This window comes from Lactuca serriola, chromosome 9 (assembly GCF_051521515.1).
Source record: "Lactuca serriola cultivar US96UC23 chromosome 9, Lser_US96UC23_V15, whole genome shotgun sequence".
NCBI lineage: Eukaryota > Viridiplantae > Streptophyta > Magnoliopsida > Asterales > Asteraceae > Lactuca > Lactuca serriola.
In genome coordinates this window covers 152,723,723-152,739,930 of record NC_136416.1, presented here as the reverse complement: position 1 = coordinate 152,739,930, position 16,208 = coordinate 152,723,723, and the positions used below count along the sequence as shown (strand labels likewise).

General features: G+C 40.9%; 1 protein-coding gene across 2 annotated transcripts; it reads left to right on the top strand.

The window, feature by feature from the left end:
* The first annotated feature begins 5,559 nt into the window (after positions 1-5,559).
* Positions 5,560-7,620, top strand: LOC145072683 (autophagy-related protein 18a-like). Of its 2 annotated transcripts, none has more exons than XM_079019149.1 (4): positions 5,560-6,546; positions 6,850-7,057; positions 7,159-7,282; positions 7,383-7,620. In XM_079019149.1, the coding sequence occupies exons 1-4, from the start codon at positions 5,713-5,715 to the stop codon at positions 7,474-7,476; spliced, it is 1,260 nt and encodes a 419-aa protein (XP_078875275.1). In that variant the 5' UTR covers positions 5,560-5,712; the 3' UTR covers positions 7,477-7,620. The 2 variants fall into 2 exon arrangements, with proteins under 2 accessions (XP_078875275.1, XP_078875274.1); XM_079019148.1 differs by having other exon boundaries at positions 7,156-7,282.
* The last annotated feature ends 8,588 nt before the right edge of the window (positions 7,621-16,208 follow it).

Below are 16,208 nucleotides of genomic sequence, written 5' to 3'. Positions count from 1 at the left end.
CGCCAATCTTAGCCCTGCCAGAGGGCGTAGAGGATTTTGTGGTATACTGTGACGCGTCAATTTCAGGTTTGGGCGCGGTATTGATGTAGAGAGGGCATGTCATTGCTTATGCCTCGAGGCAGCTGAAGCCTCACGAGGCGAATTACCCGACGCACGATTTAGAGTTAGGGGCGGTGGTCTTCGCCCTCAAGATTTGGTAGCATTACCTCTATGGGGTTCGGTGTACCATTTACACGGACCACAAGAGCCCGAGGTGTCTCATGGACCAGCCGAATCTGAACATGAGGCAGTGTCAGTGGCTTGACGTGGTAAAGGATTACGACTGTGAGATCCTTTACCACCCGGGGAAGGCCAATGTGGTGGCCGATGCGCTTAACCGCAAGGCGGCGCCGATCAGAGATATTTGCGTGCGGATGACAGTGGTGACTCCGCTATTGGAGCGGATTCGGGAAGCCCAGCAGGAGGCCATGAAGGAGGAACACCGGAAGAGTGAGCGCATAGTGGTTCAGGTTTCCTCCTTCGATTATGATAGCCGAGGATTATTGACACTACACCGTAGGGTGTGGGTTCCGTATCACGGAGGCATGTGCCAGGTCTTGATGGAGGAGGCGCACAAATTCCGATTCTCCATTCATCCCGGGGCAACGAAGATGTATAGGGATCTTCTTTTAGACTATTGGTGGCCCTGCATGAAGCGGGATGTGGCTTGGTATGTGGAGCGGTGTTTGACCTGCCGTATGGTCAAGGCCGAGCATTAGAGACCGCACGGCAAGGTGCAGCCGTTGGATATCTCGTTGTGGAAATGGGAAGATATTACGATGGATTTTATCACGAAGCTTCCCAGGACCGCGCAAGGAGTGGATTCGATATGGGTCATCGTGGATCGATTGACCAATAGCGCCCATTTTATTCCGACTCAGGAGAGCATATCGGCCGAAAAGTTAGCCAACATCTATATCAGGGAGATAGTGGCGCGACACGAGGTGCCGGTATTAGTGATTTCAGATAGGGATGTGCGTTTCACTTCCAGGTTTTGGAAGAAGTTTCATGACGAGTTGGGCACTCGTCTGCATTTTAGCAGCGCCTTTCACCCGCAAATAGATGGTCAGAGTGAGCGGACCATCCAGACTCTTGAGGATATATTGCGGGCATGCGTGCTAGACTTTGGTGGTAGTTGGGATACCTATCTTCCTCTAGCTGAGTTCTCATACAACAACAGCTATCACGCGAGTATTGACCGTCCTCCCTTCGAGATGTTGTACGGAAGAAGGTGCAGGACCCCTATATGTTGGGGTGAAGTTGGCCAGAGGATCATGGGGAGCACCGAAGTGGTGCTCAAGACGACCGAGAGGGTTCAGTAGGTGCGGAGTAGGCTTCAGACCGCTCAGAGTCGGCAGAAAAGTTACGCCGATAAGCGCCGATCAGACCTGGAATTCCAGGTTGGGGATATGGTTCTCCTGAAGGTGTCGCCATGGAAGGGCGTCATCCGATTCAGGAAGCGGGGCAAGTTGGGCCCAAGGTATATCGGACCGTTCAGGGTTGTAGCCCGAGTGGGCAAGGTGGCATACCGGCTGGATCTGCCAGCTGAACTCAGTTAGATCCACAACACTTCTCACGTCTCTCAGTTGCGGAAGTTCCTAGTGGACGACTCAGCGGTGGTGCCTTTAGAGGATATTCAGGTTGATGACAGCCTGAATTAGACTGAGCGGCCAGTAGCGATCCTCGACCGGAAGTCGAAGGATCTGAGGAACAAAAGGGTGGAGCTAGTAAAGGTGCAATGGCAGCACTGGAAGGGTTCGGAGTGGACTTGGGAACCGGTGGAAGAGATGAGGGAGCACTATCCCGAGCTTTTCCAGGAGCGAGCGACAGACTTCGAGGGCGAAGTCTAAAATAAGTGGGGGAGATTTGTAGCACCTGGTTCCTGGTATGTAATTTAAACTAAGTATTTTTGCATTTTTAGCTGGAACTCGGCGAGTTGTAGGCCCGACTCGACGAGTAGGGTCGGGATATCGAGCACGTTTAAGTTGGCGACTCGACGACTCCATATCCTGGACTCAGCGAGTCCGCCGGTCTGGAAGAAACCCTAATTTCAAAGGGTTGCACCTTATTTAAATGTCGTTTTGTGCCTCATAACGGCCCCCATTGCGTCCAGAACACTCCCTCTCGAATCCCTAACCCCTCTTTTGGTAATTTGAGTGCTTTTGGTGAAATTCATTGAAGTTTCGGAGAGAAGAAGAAGGTAGATCAAGAGGAGAGGAAGAAGATCCAGAATCTTTGTGCCATTTCAGAGCTTCTAGAGGTATTAGACTCGAAACCCTCTCTGTTCCTTCAGTATTATCTCGTTAAGAGCTTATGATAGTCATTTTAAGGCCTCTTCTAGTCTTGATCTTTGAGTAATGAGCTTATAGTGTTAAGGGACTTTAGATCTAGGCATGATTGGGTTCTAGGAGCCCGGATCTACTGCCTTTATGGAGCCATATTGCATGAAAGCCCTAGATCTACTCTTTTAGTATATTTTGAGCCCTAAAACCTTCATTGGTGTTTATTTACACGTAAAGTTGGAAACTTTACGTGTTAATCAAGCCCTAAAAACCCAGATCCATGAATGGAACACACTAGATTCAAGCAGAATCGAGTATATAGTAATTGCATGCATGTGACTCGGCGAGTCGTTCTTCGAACTCGGCGAGTCGAGTCACGAGTCACCGATTTTTCCCCTTTTGAGTTATGCCGAGTGGGATCAGTGAGCTATAAGTGGACTCAGTGAATCGGAAGCCAGATTCAGTAATGGAGGGACTCGGCGAGTCAATGCCCTAACTCGGTGAGTCCAAGGCAATCTTCTTGCCTCAAGAACAGACTCGACGAGTTGTTCATACAACTCGGCGAGTCACAGACCAAAGTGTTCATCGGATGAAGATGAACTTGAAGAGTTGTTCATACAACTCGACGAGTCGGATGAAGGACAATTGGATATCAGTTTAGAAAGAGAACTCGCCGAGTCTATGCCTAACTCGACGAGTAGGGACGACAGTGAGGACAATCGACTGGATAGGGACTCGACGAGTTGGCGAGCCAACTCGGCGAGTCGGGTCAAATGAAATTTGACTTTGACCTGACTTGATCAGGGGTAAAATGGTCATTTTACCCAAAGAGTAGATATCAGACTTTGACTGTGTGTTTTGTGGGAATTATAGTCGGAGGATTTTCGGAGCAACAACAACAGCAGCCAAAAGTTCCCGTACGGATCAGCAGCTACTTCGAGGTGAGTTACCTTCCAATAGCGGTGGGTCTAAGGCCACAATGCCGGCCCACCAATAGGATATGTATGATAGATGATTGTTTTTGTGATATCATCTAGGTTTGCTACTACCTGATATGTTATATGCTAGCATGATATGTATATGTGATAGAAGTAAAGTTCGATTGTTAGGACCGAAGGGTAGTCAGATACGTCTGACAGTATGTGATGATATATTTACATGCTGTCTTGTTATGTTATATGCGATAGAGGTAGTAGGAGGGGACCAGTCCCCGAGTTTGGTTGTTAGGACCGAAGGGTAGTTCAGGCACCCCAGATATGTCTGATAATATGTTTATGTTATGTTATATGTGATAGTAGTAGTAGGGGGTGAAATATTCCCCGAGGTTCGGTTATCAGGACCGAAGGATAGTCAGCACCCCAGAATGGCTCAACATGGGTAGGTCAGCGCCCCAGAATGGCTTGACACGGGTAGGACGGCACCCCAGAATGGTCGTACGGGTAGGTCGGGCACCCTAGAATTGCCTGACAGTATGTATGTGATATGATTGTATGGTATGTGGTACGATGGGGGAACTCACTAAGCTTCGTGCTTATAGTTTTCAGTTTTGTTTCAGGTACCTCTTCAGCGAAGGGGAAGGAGCCGGCGCGGTAGCGACACATCATACACACACACTTTGGTTTTCCGCATTATGATATATTCTGGGATTGTACTCTAACACTATTACTATTTTCATGTGTTGGGTATTTAGACACGAGATGTGTTTATTGAAATGATATGATCGAATGACGTTTTACTACAAATGTTTTACAAACTACTTAATTTTAAATGAAATTTTTGGGCGTGAATTTTGGGTCGTTACAACGGGGTGTTACAAAACTGTACCCCTAACTTTAAGATGATTATAACTCATGCATGGCTTAAAGGGAATACATGCATACTCATTTTTTCCTTCAATAATCAAGTCTAGAATTCATAAAATCTAATCGTAAAGTTATAGAGTTCTCCAAACTCCAAGAGCTCCCAAGAAATAGACCAAAAAGGATCAAAATGACATAATAAATAGATCTAAGAACTAAAGATAAAGACTGAGACTTTATACTTACAAAGTTCTAGAAATATGAATACAAAGTTGGATCTAGGATTGAAACAAGGTTCCTTAGCACCACAATGATCTTCCTTCATCTTCAAGCTTCGCGAATCACAAATGGAATTTCAAGAACACAAGAAGAGATGCTAGGGCTGTAAGAGGATGCTCTCTAATGATGGAATTTGGTGAAATGATGAAACCATAGGGTTAATGGCCTTAAATATGCCCCAAATCCTAAGATATAGGGTTTGGTCCAATGGACCAATCGCACCGCAAATTCCATTAAGCGTCGTACCGCTACACTCCAAATATCACGATGCTACCAGCTGTACTCTCCAAAACTTAATTAACCTTGAACCAAAGGATTGAAAATACTAACCCAAAAAATGGATGTTACAATCATGTTCTTTTGGGTATTTTTGTTGCCATTTGTACATTTAGGTTGTTTAAATAAAGAAATAACTATAAAATTTTGAAGATTCTGATGGTATATATTAAAGTGTAGGGGGTTCTCAAGTGTAAAAGTTGGCATTCCATGATGAAGTCATAAGGAATTGGACTAATAGGCAATGATTTGTTTCTCATACTAAGTTCATAGACAATAGATTAAACTGGTTATTGCTCCTCCAAAGTCAAAAGTGAGAGTTTCCTTCTAGCTCACGATAAATTATAAGGTTGGTATTGAAGATGATAATATGTTGCTCACACATGAAATTTAAGTAGTAGGGTCAGTGTTTGTGTGAACCGTGAACGTTATTTTGGTTATGTAAAACAGATTCATAAATTTGGCTTTTTTTGTCAAATTGTTTTTTAAGATGTGTTTTAGTAAAATCAATTCACTACAGCCCGATCGCAAATCATGTGAGCGGTGAAGATGGTGGAGAGAGGAGGGGTGAGTGATGGTGTTGGCTGAGGAGATCGTGAGAAAGGAGAAGGGTGATCTTATCGACTGATTGTAGAAGAAATGTGTGATAAGTGGGACCATTTAATTATCTAATATATTATTACATATTATATGATAACAAATAAATTTAAAAAAAGAGAAAAAAGAAAGATAAGTAATATAGTCATATTCCAAATTTTTAAGAAAAAAGTCAGGGAGTAACATGTAATACTCCAAACCACATGGGTCATTACTATAATTTACCTATATTTTAGGTTCAATAACTTAAATTTCACATGTATTTTAGCGGAATAAAAAGTCTTGCTTTCAATCAACTAATAACTCCAAAAGGAGGTGAAGTCTGCAATCTTCTCTCATAAGAAGCTTCAGCTGTCTTCCCTCATCGCTCATCGCCGCCGTTGTCCTTCATCATCGTCATCATCATCGTAATCATATTCGTCTGAATTCGCTTGATACATATGACGACAATCTCAACCCCTCCATCCAATACCCTTGATTCAATTTCTTCCATAACGCTATCCATGGACAAACAGACCTCATCTCCATCGTCTTCCAAACCCCACCACCAACAATCACTCGATGACCCACCTCCTCCTTTAACCAAATCCCTCACACCCACCTCACCGGACTCCCACCACTCCACCGCCGCCATCGAACTACCAAACCTCCTTTACCTCTCCTTCAACCAAGACTCCGGTTGTTTCGCAGCCGGCACCGACCGTGGGTTCCGTATCTTCAACTGCGACCCCTTCCGTGAAATTTTCCGACGGGACTATGACACCGGAGGCGGTATCGGTGTCGTCCAGATGCTCTTCCGTTGTAACATCCTCGCCTTAGTCGGCGGCGGACCCGATCCACAGTATCCTTTAAACAAAGTGATGATCTGGGACGACCATCAGAGCCGATGCATCGGTGAATTGTCGTTCAGGTCGGAGGTTAAGTCTGTGAGACTCCGTCGGGATCGGATTGTTGTGATTTTAGCTCAGAAGATATATGTTTATAACTTTGCGGATTTGAAGCTTTTGCAACAGATTGATACATTCACAAACCCTAAGGGATTATGTGAGGTTTCTCATCTTGCTGGATCAATGGTGTTGGTGTGTCCAGGTTTACGAAAAGGGGAAATCAGAGTAGAACATTACTCTTCGAAACAAACCAAGTTTATAAATGCACATGATTCCAGAATTAAGTGTCTTGCTCTTACTCATGATGGCCGTTTGCTTGCTACTGCTAGTAGAAAAGGAACTCTGGTTCGAATCTTCAACACTCTCGATGGTTTATTGCTTCAAGAGGTATTCTAATTCTCCATTTAATTTTTTATTTTGATTGTTACTTCATTTATATCCAATAAATCATAGTTTTTAGTTTAAATTCATTAAGAAACATAGATTGTCTAATTTTCTAATAAGTTAGAAAGAAAAACATTAGTTTTAACAACGTTTTTAAAACTAGATATTAATTACTTATTGTATCTGTTGTATCCCTGATTTAACATTTATACATTTATGTTAAATCAAGGGACTTACAATAAGTAATTAGGTGTACGAATTCGTAGCACCTTCTTAGAACAAATTGTTCTGACATATGGAATGTAGGTAAGGAGAGGGTCAGATAAAGCAGACATCTACAGCCTTGCTTTCTCTCCAACCGCAGAAAGGCTAGCTGTTTCAAGTGACAGGGGAACGGTTCATGTTTTCAACTTAAAAGTTGATTACGGACAATCAGCAATCGAATCATCACAAACACCATCGGAGCATATTAACACAACTCCATCGGTGGTTTCACATTTATCTTTCATGAAAGGTACAGAAAAGGGTTCAAGTTTCAACGGTTACATGATAAAGTACCTGATTGATTGACATCTGACATGGTGTTTACTTTATGGTACTTTTCTCTTTCAGTAGTACTACCAAAATACTTTAGTTCAGAATGGTCGGTGGCTCGAATCCATTTGAACGAGGGTTTGCAGTACGTTGTTGGTTTTGGCCATCAAAAGAACACGGTTGTGATCCTTGGAATGGATGGGAGGTAATAATTTAGTTACTGATATTTGTTTTGAAAAGACATAAATACCCTTGTCATCTTTTTCTTCGATGAGCAAATTTAACAATTGATTTTTGTTTTGCAGTTTCTATAGATGCGAGTTCAATCCGGTAGGTGGTGGGGAGATGAGTGTGGTGGAAACACACAATTTCTTGAAGCCAGATGAAACATTCTCTTGACAAACAATGAGGTGGACATGGTCATGGACACGTGTCTTTTGTACTGTTCTTTTCCGGTCATTTAATTTGATGACATGGTTTCCACGTGGGTTTGTAAATATGTATATCCTCTACTCTACTCTAATAATAGTGAATTTTGTGCGATTTTACCTGTTAGGCTCATGAAAGATTTAATCAAATAGCTTGAAAAAATCTATTATAATTACAATATTCGTTATTGAATTTCACTTGGGCTTGAGGACAGAGTGTCGTATATATGGTAGAAAGATGATGACACATTTGTACAATACAAAGTCTGATTTGAATTTGGAAGATTGTGTAATCAATGCCAAATTGCAAATACTACAAAAAGAAGACAACGATGATGACGTAGTTGTAAAATGCGAAGTCTGGTTAAAATTTGGAAGATTATAGTTGATCAAATACTTCAAAAGAGAAGACAACAAAAATATCATAAACTACGATATCATCAAATTTCTTTTCTTTTTCTTAAAATATTGCAAAACATAACATTAAAATATAAGTAAACGATAGAGAAATTGGATGGAAAGGAGTGAAAAGAGGATAAACTTTTGAAGAATAAATGTATCTCCTTACTTCTCTCATATTCACAAGTCGCAATTTTCTCTTATTTATTTCCAAACGAATCCACATAAAAAACGGGAAAAAAAACCAACCCAACACAAATCTAATATTAGTTTAGTACAACAGGTGGGACCATCACCATGGCTAATGAACCCACCAAATCGGACAAAGTGGCCCAGCCACCTCCGGAAAACACATACCCACCATCTCAGGGTGGCGCTCCACCGCCTCAATATGCACCATATCCAAACCAACCACCGCCAAATGGACCATACCCAAACCAACCACCACCAAATGGACCATACCCAAATCAACCACCACCATACGCCGGATACCCACCAAATGGCGCATATCCAAACCAACCTCCGCCACCAAATGGGGCATACCCTCCAGGTTCCTACCCACCGGGCCAACCTTATCCTCCGCAACAGCCACAATATAGCGGGTATCCACCGGAATCAGGCCAACCACCTTATCATGGTGGTGAAAAGGAGAAAAAGAAGGATAAAGATAAGGACAAGGACCACAAGGACAAAGATCACAAAGATAAAAGCCACAAGGACAAAGACAAGAAAGATAAGAAAAAGAAGAAGAAAAAGAAGAAAGGCATCGGCGGAAGTTTGCTTGATTTTGGTGCCGGAGTCGGAGCAGCCTTACTCGGAGTAGCACTAGGGGAGGAGATTGAGGGCGGTGGTAGTTCTGATTCGGATTAGGATGTGGCGGATTTCTAGGTTCAGTGGTGCTATGGAAGTACCTCTTGGGTGACATTATAGTTGTAATTTGTGATTGAAACAAAAAAAAAAAAAAACAACATATTAACGGGCTAATTACCCACGCATCATCGGAGGATATCTATGTTGATCTTATATATTTTCATGTACACAATTATACAACTATATTTATGTATGTATATTTCATTATACCGCTGTTTTAAATTTTATAATTTGTAAACATTCTAATGTTGCTATGAATTTGAACAACGGTTGCGATGCAAGTGTTAAATTTTATAGGCATAATCACAATATCAATTCAAAATGGACATAACCGATCATGAGGAGTTGTCGGGCTGCACATGGATCTGGAATTATAACTGCAACTATTCTGTCACTAATATGTAGCGCAACTATTCCAGTATTCTGTCACTAATATGTAGCTATCCGTTGTTGATCAGTCGCTAATATGTAGCTATCTGTTGCTAATCAGCTGATAATCCGCCGCCCTTGCTAATCCACTGCTAATTCAAAAATGTAAGACCTTATTTTTATTTTTCTCACATGGCCTTCAAAACCCGTAGACCTAACGTGTAACTGAGTTGATACAACTCGCGAGATACTTGATACTGACTCGAAATTGATTCGGTTCAAGTTGAGTCAAGCTCGAGCTCGAGCTACTCGACTCATGAAACTCGTGAGCTTAATCGAGCAATGGTATATTTAATTTTTTACTCTTTATTTTATTCATATTTATATATTATAGAGTCGAATTGAGTCGAGCTCACGAGCTTAATCACATTTCTATTGTAGTTTAATGTAATTTTAATTTTTCTAATAGCTAACTGAGTCGAGTGGAGATGAGATCGAAAGTCTCAATTACTTTATCGACCCCGAGCTCAAGCTTGAAATTAAGGCTCAACTCCATGAGTCGAGCTCGGGCTCGATTTTTTTAGTTGAGACAAATTTCGAGCATGGTAGTTCGAGCTCAACTACTTATCGACCCCTAAGTAGCTTGATTCAATTACACCCCTAAGTAGATCTACCCTAAACATAAACACGATGAATCTTAGAACAAATGAAAAATACTTAATTAGAGAATATATCTTTTTGATTTTGAAGATGACGATCTCATGATTCTTTTAACTTCATAGAAAGGTGTTTTCATTGAGTTTATGATGGATATATATTGTTCTCACATGATGATGGTGTTTATAAGTAAAATATGAACATAAATGAAAATGATTGCACGATTACCCTCTTATGCATTTCCTAAATGCGTGATAAATTCTTATAATTGCACCTTATAGATAAATTATATAACTATTATAGTTTAGTTCTCTAATTTATAGACGTATGTCATATTCATCTTCTTACACAATCTAAAATCTAGGGACCAGATATGTAGATATGTCATTATGGAAAACATTATAGTACAAAATATAGTTGTACATAACATGTAATTAACATTACAAAATAGTCCTTAGGCAACACCATTGAGTTATTTTCCAAAATTCTTCCATTTGGTCAATTGACTATTTACATACATGTTTTATTATCTTGACCAAATTGCATTCATCTTGTTTCATATTAACATCAAAAGCAGAAAAATATAGCCTAACGTGTTGTTTTAGACATGATGTAACATCCATAAAATTCATGAAAAATTTTAAACTTTTAAAACCAATCCACAACCATCATGTAGAGCACATGGTTTCTCTGTAGGAATTACTTGAATCTGTGAAGGATATCTTGCCACATGTAGAGCACAGGCAATGTGCTAGACACATATGAAAATTTAAGAAAATCTTACACTGGCTTGGTGTTTAAGAGGTTATTATGGGCTGCAGCTATGATTTGTGTGGAAGGTGACTTCAAAAGACACATGAATTCAATTAAGGATCTCAGTCTTAGTGTATATGAGCATCTGATGTCCAAAGAACCCCATACATGGTGTAGAGCTTACATAAGTACTCAGTATGAGTGTGAAGCAGTGGAGAATGGTATTTCAGAGTGTTTCAACTACATCATTGTGGATGCTAGGAAAAACCATTGATCATAATGCTTGGGGAAATTAGGATATAAATCATGGACATGTTTGCTCACATGAATGAGTAATACACTAAATGGAATACCAATATCTATCGAGCAGTATTAAAGAAGATGAAGCTTTTTGGAAAGAACATGAAGTAAAACAGTTACACTATACTTTACTTTTTCTCTCATGAGGTGATATGCTAACACAATACTTGCAGATATAGGTTCTGGTTAATAATTCATATTCAAGGAAATGTCTTTGAAACCAAGAGATGATGTGATAGCTATATGGTGGATTTGGATGTGAGGCACTGTACTTGCATGTTATCTGATTTAGCTAGGATCCCATGTCTCCATGCTCAAGCAACCATTAACTATATCCATCAAATACCTTATGTATATATTAATGATATATTTTTGAAGAATAAATTCTTTGATTGTTATTGTACTTACATTAGTCCAGTCATTGGTTCAAATTTATGGCCTCAAACATCTTTCATAAAGCTCTTACCACCAATGGCAGGGAGAATGCATGGTAGGCCAAAGATCAGTAAAAGGAGGCGTGTAAGTGAGAATGAAGGAAGATTTTCTATAGGAAGAGTTGCGAGATGTGGTAAGTGTTTTGAGTATGGCCATAAATCAAAAGGATGCAAGAATGCAACTAGGGAACTAATTCCTAATCCACCAAAGAAGATACTAAGGCCAAGGAAGGTACCAATTAAGCATCGGGTGCGATAACTGAGAGGTAATCGCTTACACATATGGTATAACCACCAAAGAATATGAGGAAAAAGAACCAATCTGACCCAAATCAAGCATCAAGTTCAAGATCTATTAGAACTAAAAAGAAGTTGGGTATTAGAAGAGGTGGTGGAATTGCAGCAGCTAAAGTGACAGTTAAAGGAGTTGTTGATGGAGGGGTTGGATCTAGAAGGTAATGATGAAAGAAGTCAATCTAAGAATGAGGGTAATCTTGAAAAGATATCATTGAGGGAAATGCAAGTAATGTTCTCCCAGAGATAGTAATGTTGAATCTAGAAGGTGTAATAGACCTACTTGAGGCAAGATATAACATGGAAGAAATAGAGAGCATGAGAGGGGTGCAACTTGAAGTGGATGATATGCCACATGTTGAGATCATACTTATCACTTTATCATTTTCTTATATCTAACTGCTTATGCCCTTTGTTAGTAAGTATATTTCCAATTTAGATTCACATGAACTAAATAAAGTTGAGGATATTCCATATGTTGATGCTATTAAGGATGATGGTGAATGTATTAGTATTGAGCAACCACATGATGAAGAGCAGTTATGCGGGGAAATGATGTTGTTATGGATGATGGTGAGGGTGTTGGTATTAAGCAACCATATGATGGAGTAGATATAGATGGAAATAAGGTTGTTATGGATGATAGTGAAGGAGTTATAGTTGATGGTAAGGCTGATGATATTGAGCATCCACATGTTGGTGAAGATATGGAAGGAAATGATGTTGATGATGAAGGGCAGATACCAGTGAGAAGGACAAGAAAACCCTCTGAATAATTCATCCTTCTAAATTTGAAGAAGCCATGTTTTGACAAAGATGGAAAGGGTTCTACATCTACCTATCCAGTAGATTTGGAGTAGTTAGATAGGTATATGGGGGCAAAAGTGGGGATGGTATAGTTGGGAAATTGTATAGGTAGCCCTTTTTGGTACATCTTTTGGTATACACCCACACTACTTGCAACATACATCCATTTGTTTGTGTTACATTATGGGTTGCCTTTTTTTGGATATAGTTACGCTTTTTGGTACATATTATGGTATATAAATGGATGGCTGCTACATGCTAGTAGAAATTAAGTATTGGATGGTTTTCATTAAGATTTATAATTGATGCCCCCATTTATGCTATGGTATTTTGTTTACTTTTTATTTCACATGCATTCATCTTTTTCCATTTTAGTAGTGTATTTCCATTGTTAATGTTACCATTTCTGTAATGTAATCCCATTGTGAATTTACCATTTGAGCATTGTACTTTCAGTTGACCAACATCTGCATAACCTTACATTTCAGTTCTGCAATGTATTTTCATTGTGAATGTCACCATTCCAACAATGTACATTCATTGTGAACGTTATCATTTGAGCAGTGTACTTTACCCTTAACATCCTAATCTTCTGATCCTTTATTCTCAATGATGTTGCCATTAACATGTAAATAACATTCTCTTGCAAAAAATTGCAACATATACAGGAAATGGGAAATTATTACCATTAAAACATTGCAAATACATGTAAAAGTCTACATTACCCTTAATAGATTGCAAATACACGAAAATTACATCTTAATAACCACTATTACTACCATCACCATTATAACCACTAACAACCTTAAGATTACTTCTAACACAGTCTTAATCTGCTCTATGTGCGACAGATCCATCTTCTAAGCAACCTCTTCATCGGCCCATTTGAGAAAACCACAGTTGCCACCTTCCAACCTACAACAACCAAAAAATAGGGGGAAATTTTCATAGATTCCTCTCTAGAAACTTAGGGTAACCACAACTACAAACAGGGCCAGTCTAAACATATGTGGGACCCGAGGTGAAAAGAAAAAAAATGCCCCTTAAAGACAAATATAATAAATATGCAAAAAAAAAAATATCATTTATTTTTTTACTGTAAACACATTCAATTAGCAATAACAAGCAAGCCAAATTGTTCATCTTTTGAGCTAGTTTGAGTTTGAAAAACTTTAGGCCCTAAAAATCATTTAGGTAATAATTTGTTATATATATATACACTACACAGCCCAAAAAATTTGGGACCCTGGAGACGTGGGCCCTGGATGGTCGCCCGGGTTGCCCACCATCTGGACCGACCCTGACTACAAACAATAATTAGGGTTTTACTTGATAAATAAGGTCGTGTAACGCCCCGGTTATTTAAATATATTAATAAATGTAAGTGCCGGACTAGTTTATAAAGAATTTTGAAAGTCGAGGGTTAAAAGTGTACGTTTAGGACTTAAATTGAAAAGATTTGAAGACTTAAGGGTTTATTGGTGATTTAGGGATCTTTTATGAAAGAAATTTATTGGATCAGGGTTTTAAAAAGTAAGTTTTGGATTCAGTTGTAAAGAATTTCCTAGGGCAAGGTCTAAAGTGTAAGTTTTAGGGTTAAATGGAAAATAAATGGTGAGGAGGGGATGAAGTTGGATTTTTTGGATTGAAGTTTGGATGGACACGGGTTTAGACCCGGCACCATCCTTCCCTCCCGTCACCCTCTTAAGCTGTAACCATATTTAAGCAATGAAAACCCAAGGGAAACCCTAACCAATATGTTTCAGCCGCCACCATGTACTCGGAGCTTTCTCAGCCGCCATTGCGCTACCAGGTTCGCTGCCGTCGCTACTCCTCCATCGAAGCACCGCCACAACTGCCAGACGTCGTGCAGAATGTCGCAAGGGTTGTCGGACTGGGTGGCGCGATCGCTGTCTTCGTTCTTCGGCAAGGACTTAACCTTCACCTCCCATTTCTCCTCCATATCGGCTAGCTCATGTTGTTGCCGCCACCAGTTGCCGCTTACAGCGCCCTCGGCTGTCGCTGGTGCCGTTCCGACCACCGCCGCTACTGGGATCGTCCCAACAGCAGCTAGCCGCCACCTCCGTTTCAACGACATCCAGCCGCTGCCTTCCCCGAATGCCATCTTCTAGCCATCACGACACCGCTGCTGCTGCCTAACGGCCGACGAAGACGAAACGCCGCCGCTGTGGACGTTGGTGCTGCTGTTGCCGCCTCCTCGTGTCACCATCGCCACTGTACGCCACCAAGTAGGTGGCTGGAGTTTGTTTGAAACAGAAAACGTATGTGTGGGTGTGTTTATTGCAGTTAAGTGGTGTTTGGGTGTTGTTTAGCCGGAATTCTCGAAGAATAGCCTCAACCACCACCTTGAGGTGGTGGCTGCCGCCTTGTACCACCGTTGGCCACCACTAGGGTGGTTGTGTGTGTTAGTTAGTTAGTGTGTGTATAAAGCATTGTAATTGTAATTTCCAAAAGATTAATGAAAAGAAATGGAAAGCCACCACCTTAGGGTGGTGGCCGCTGCCGTGAGCTGCCATTGACCACCACTACCCGAGGCGGTAGTAGGTGGTGCCCCACAAGCAAACCCTAACGGGCCTAGCAAGACCCTAATGGGCTCAAAGATTAATTTTGGGCCTATTGGGCCATGTTTGAGTGGAAACCCTAATTAGGGTTTAGAAAACCCTAATTGTGAGTAATTGGGCCTTAGACTTATTGGATCCATCTTTGGGCCATTGGGATTGGAGTGTGTGTTAAGCCCAAATCACTCCATATCACTTATCTAGTAGAGTAAAGGACTTAATGGATTAAATCCTTAATGGGTTAAGTAAGAAACACTTAACCCTATCATTTGATGTGAAACCTTAATTTCACTTGGGCTTTGTGTTGGGCCATCCAAGAATAATCAAATGGACTAGAGTAATTAGTTGGGCTCTAGGGTAAGGCCCATATGAAGGATTGGGCCCAATTTGGAAAATTAGGCCATAGATGGGCTATAGTTGGGCCTAGATGGTTGTATGATATTGGGCCCTTAGAATGAGACATGTTGGACTGGACTGAACAATTGGGCCTTAAGGGAAGTCCATGTAGAGGTTTGTGCCTAATTTGGAAAGTTGGGCCATAGGTTGGGTTTTGATCCCTAGTTGACTTTGGACCTATAGATTGGGCCTTAGGCTTAGGTAAGCCAAGCTAGGGGTAATGTAGTAATTATCCAAAGTATGTATTTATAGTTATGAGTTCGAACCCAATTATTAATTGGGTGTTATTTTGGTGTTGACAGTTTGAGAATCTGTCATCCAGCAGCTAGGGTTGAGTCCGTGGGACTTCAGCAGTGTGGGATTGTGTCTACGGACTTCAGCAATGTGAGGTGAGTTTCCTTCCAGTAGGAACGGGTCTACGGCCACAATGTGGGCCCATTTAGTTAGCAGTAGTTCCGGACTACAGTCTGATGCAGTAGTTCATTATGCTTGGTGTCTTTGTGATACAGATGAGTTATGTGTTCCGGACTATGGTCCGATGCAGTATGCAGTATATGTGTTTATATTATATGATATGATTATGTTATGCTATGTTCAGTTAGTTCCGGACCTCGGTCCGATGCAGTAGTTAGAGTGCTTGATGTCTTTGTGATTGAAGCATGTTTTGTGTTACGTGTTCCGGACTCTGTTCCGATGTAGTATGCAGTATATGTATTCATGCTAGTTGATATGTTTATGTTATGTTATGTTCAGTCAATTCCGGACTTCGGTCCAATGCAGGAGACAAGGTCCCAATTAGTTCCGGACTTCGGTCTGATGCAGTCAGTTCCGGACTTCGGTCCGAT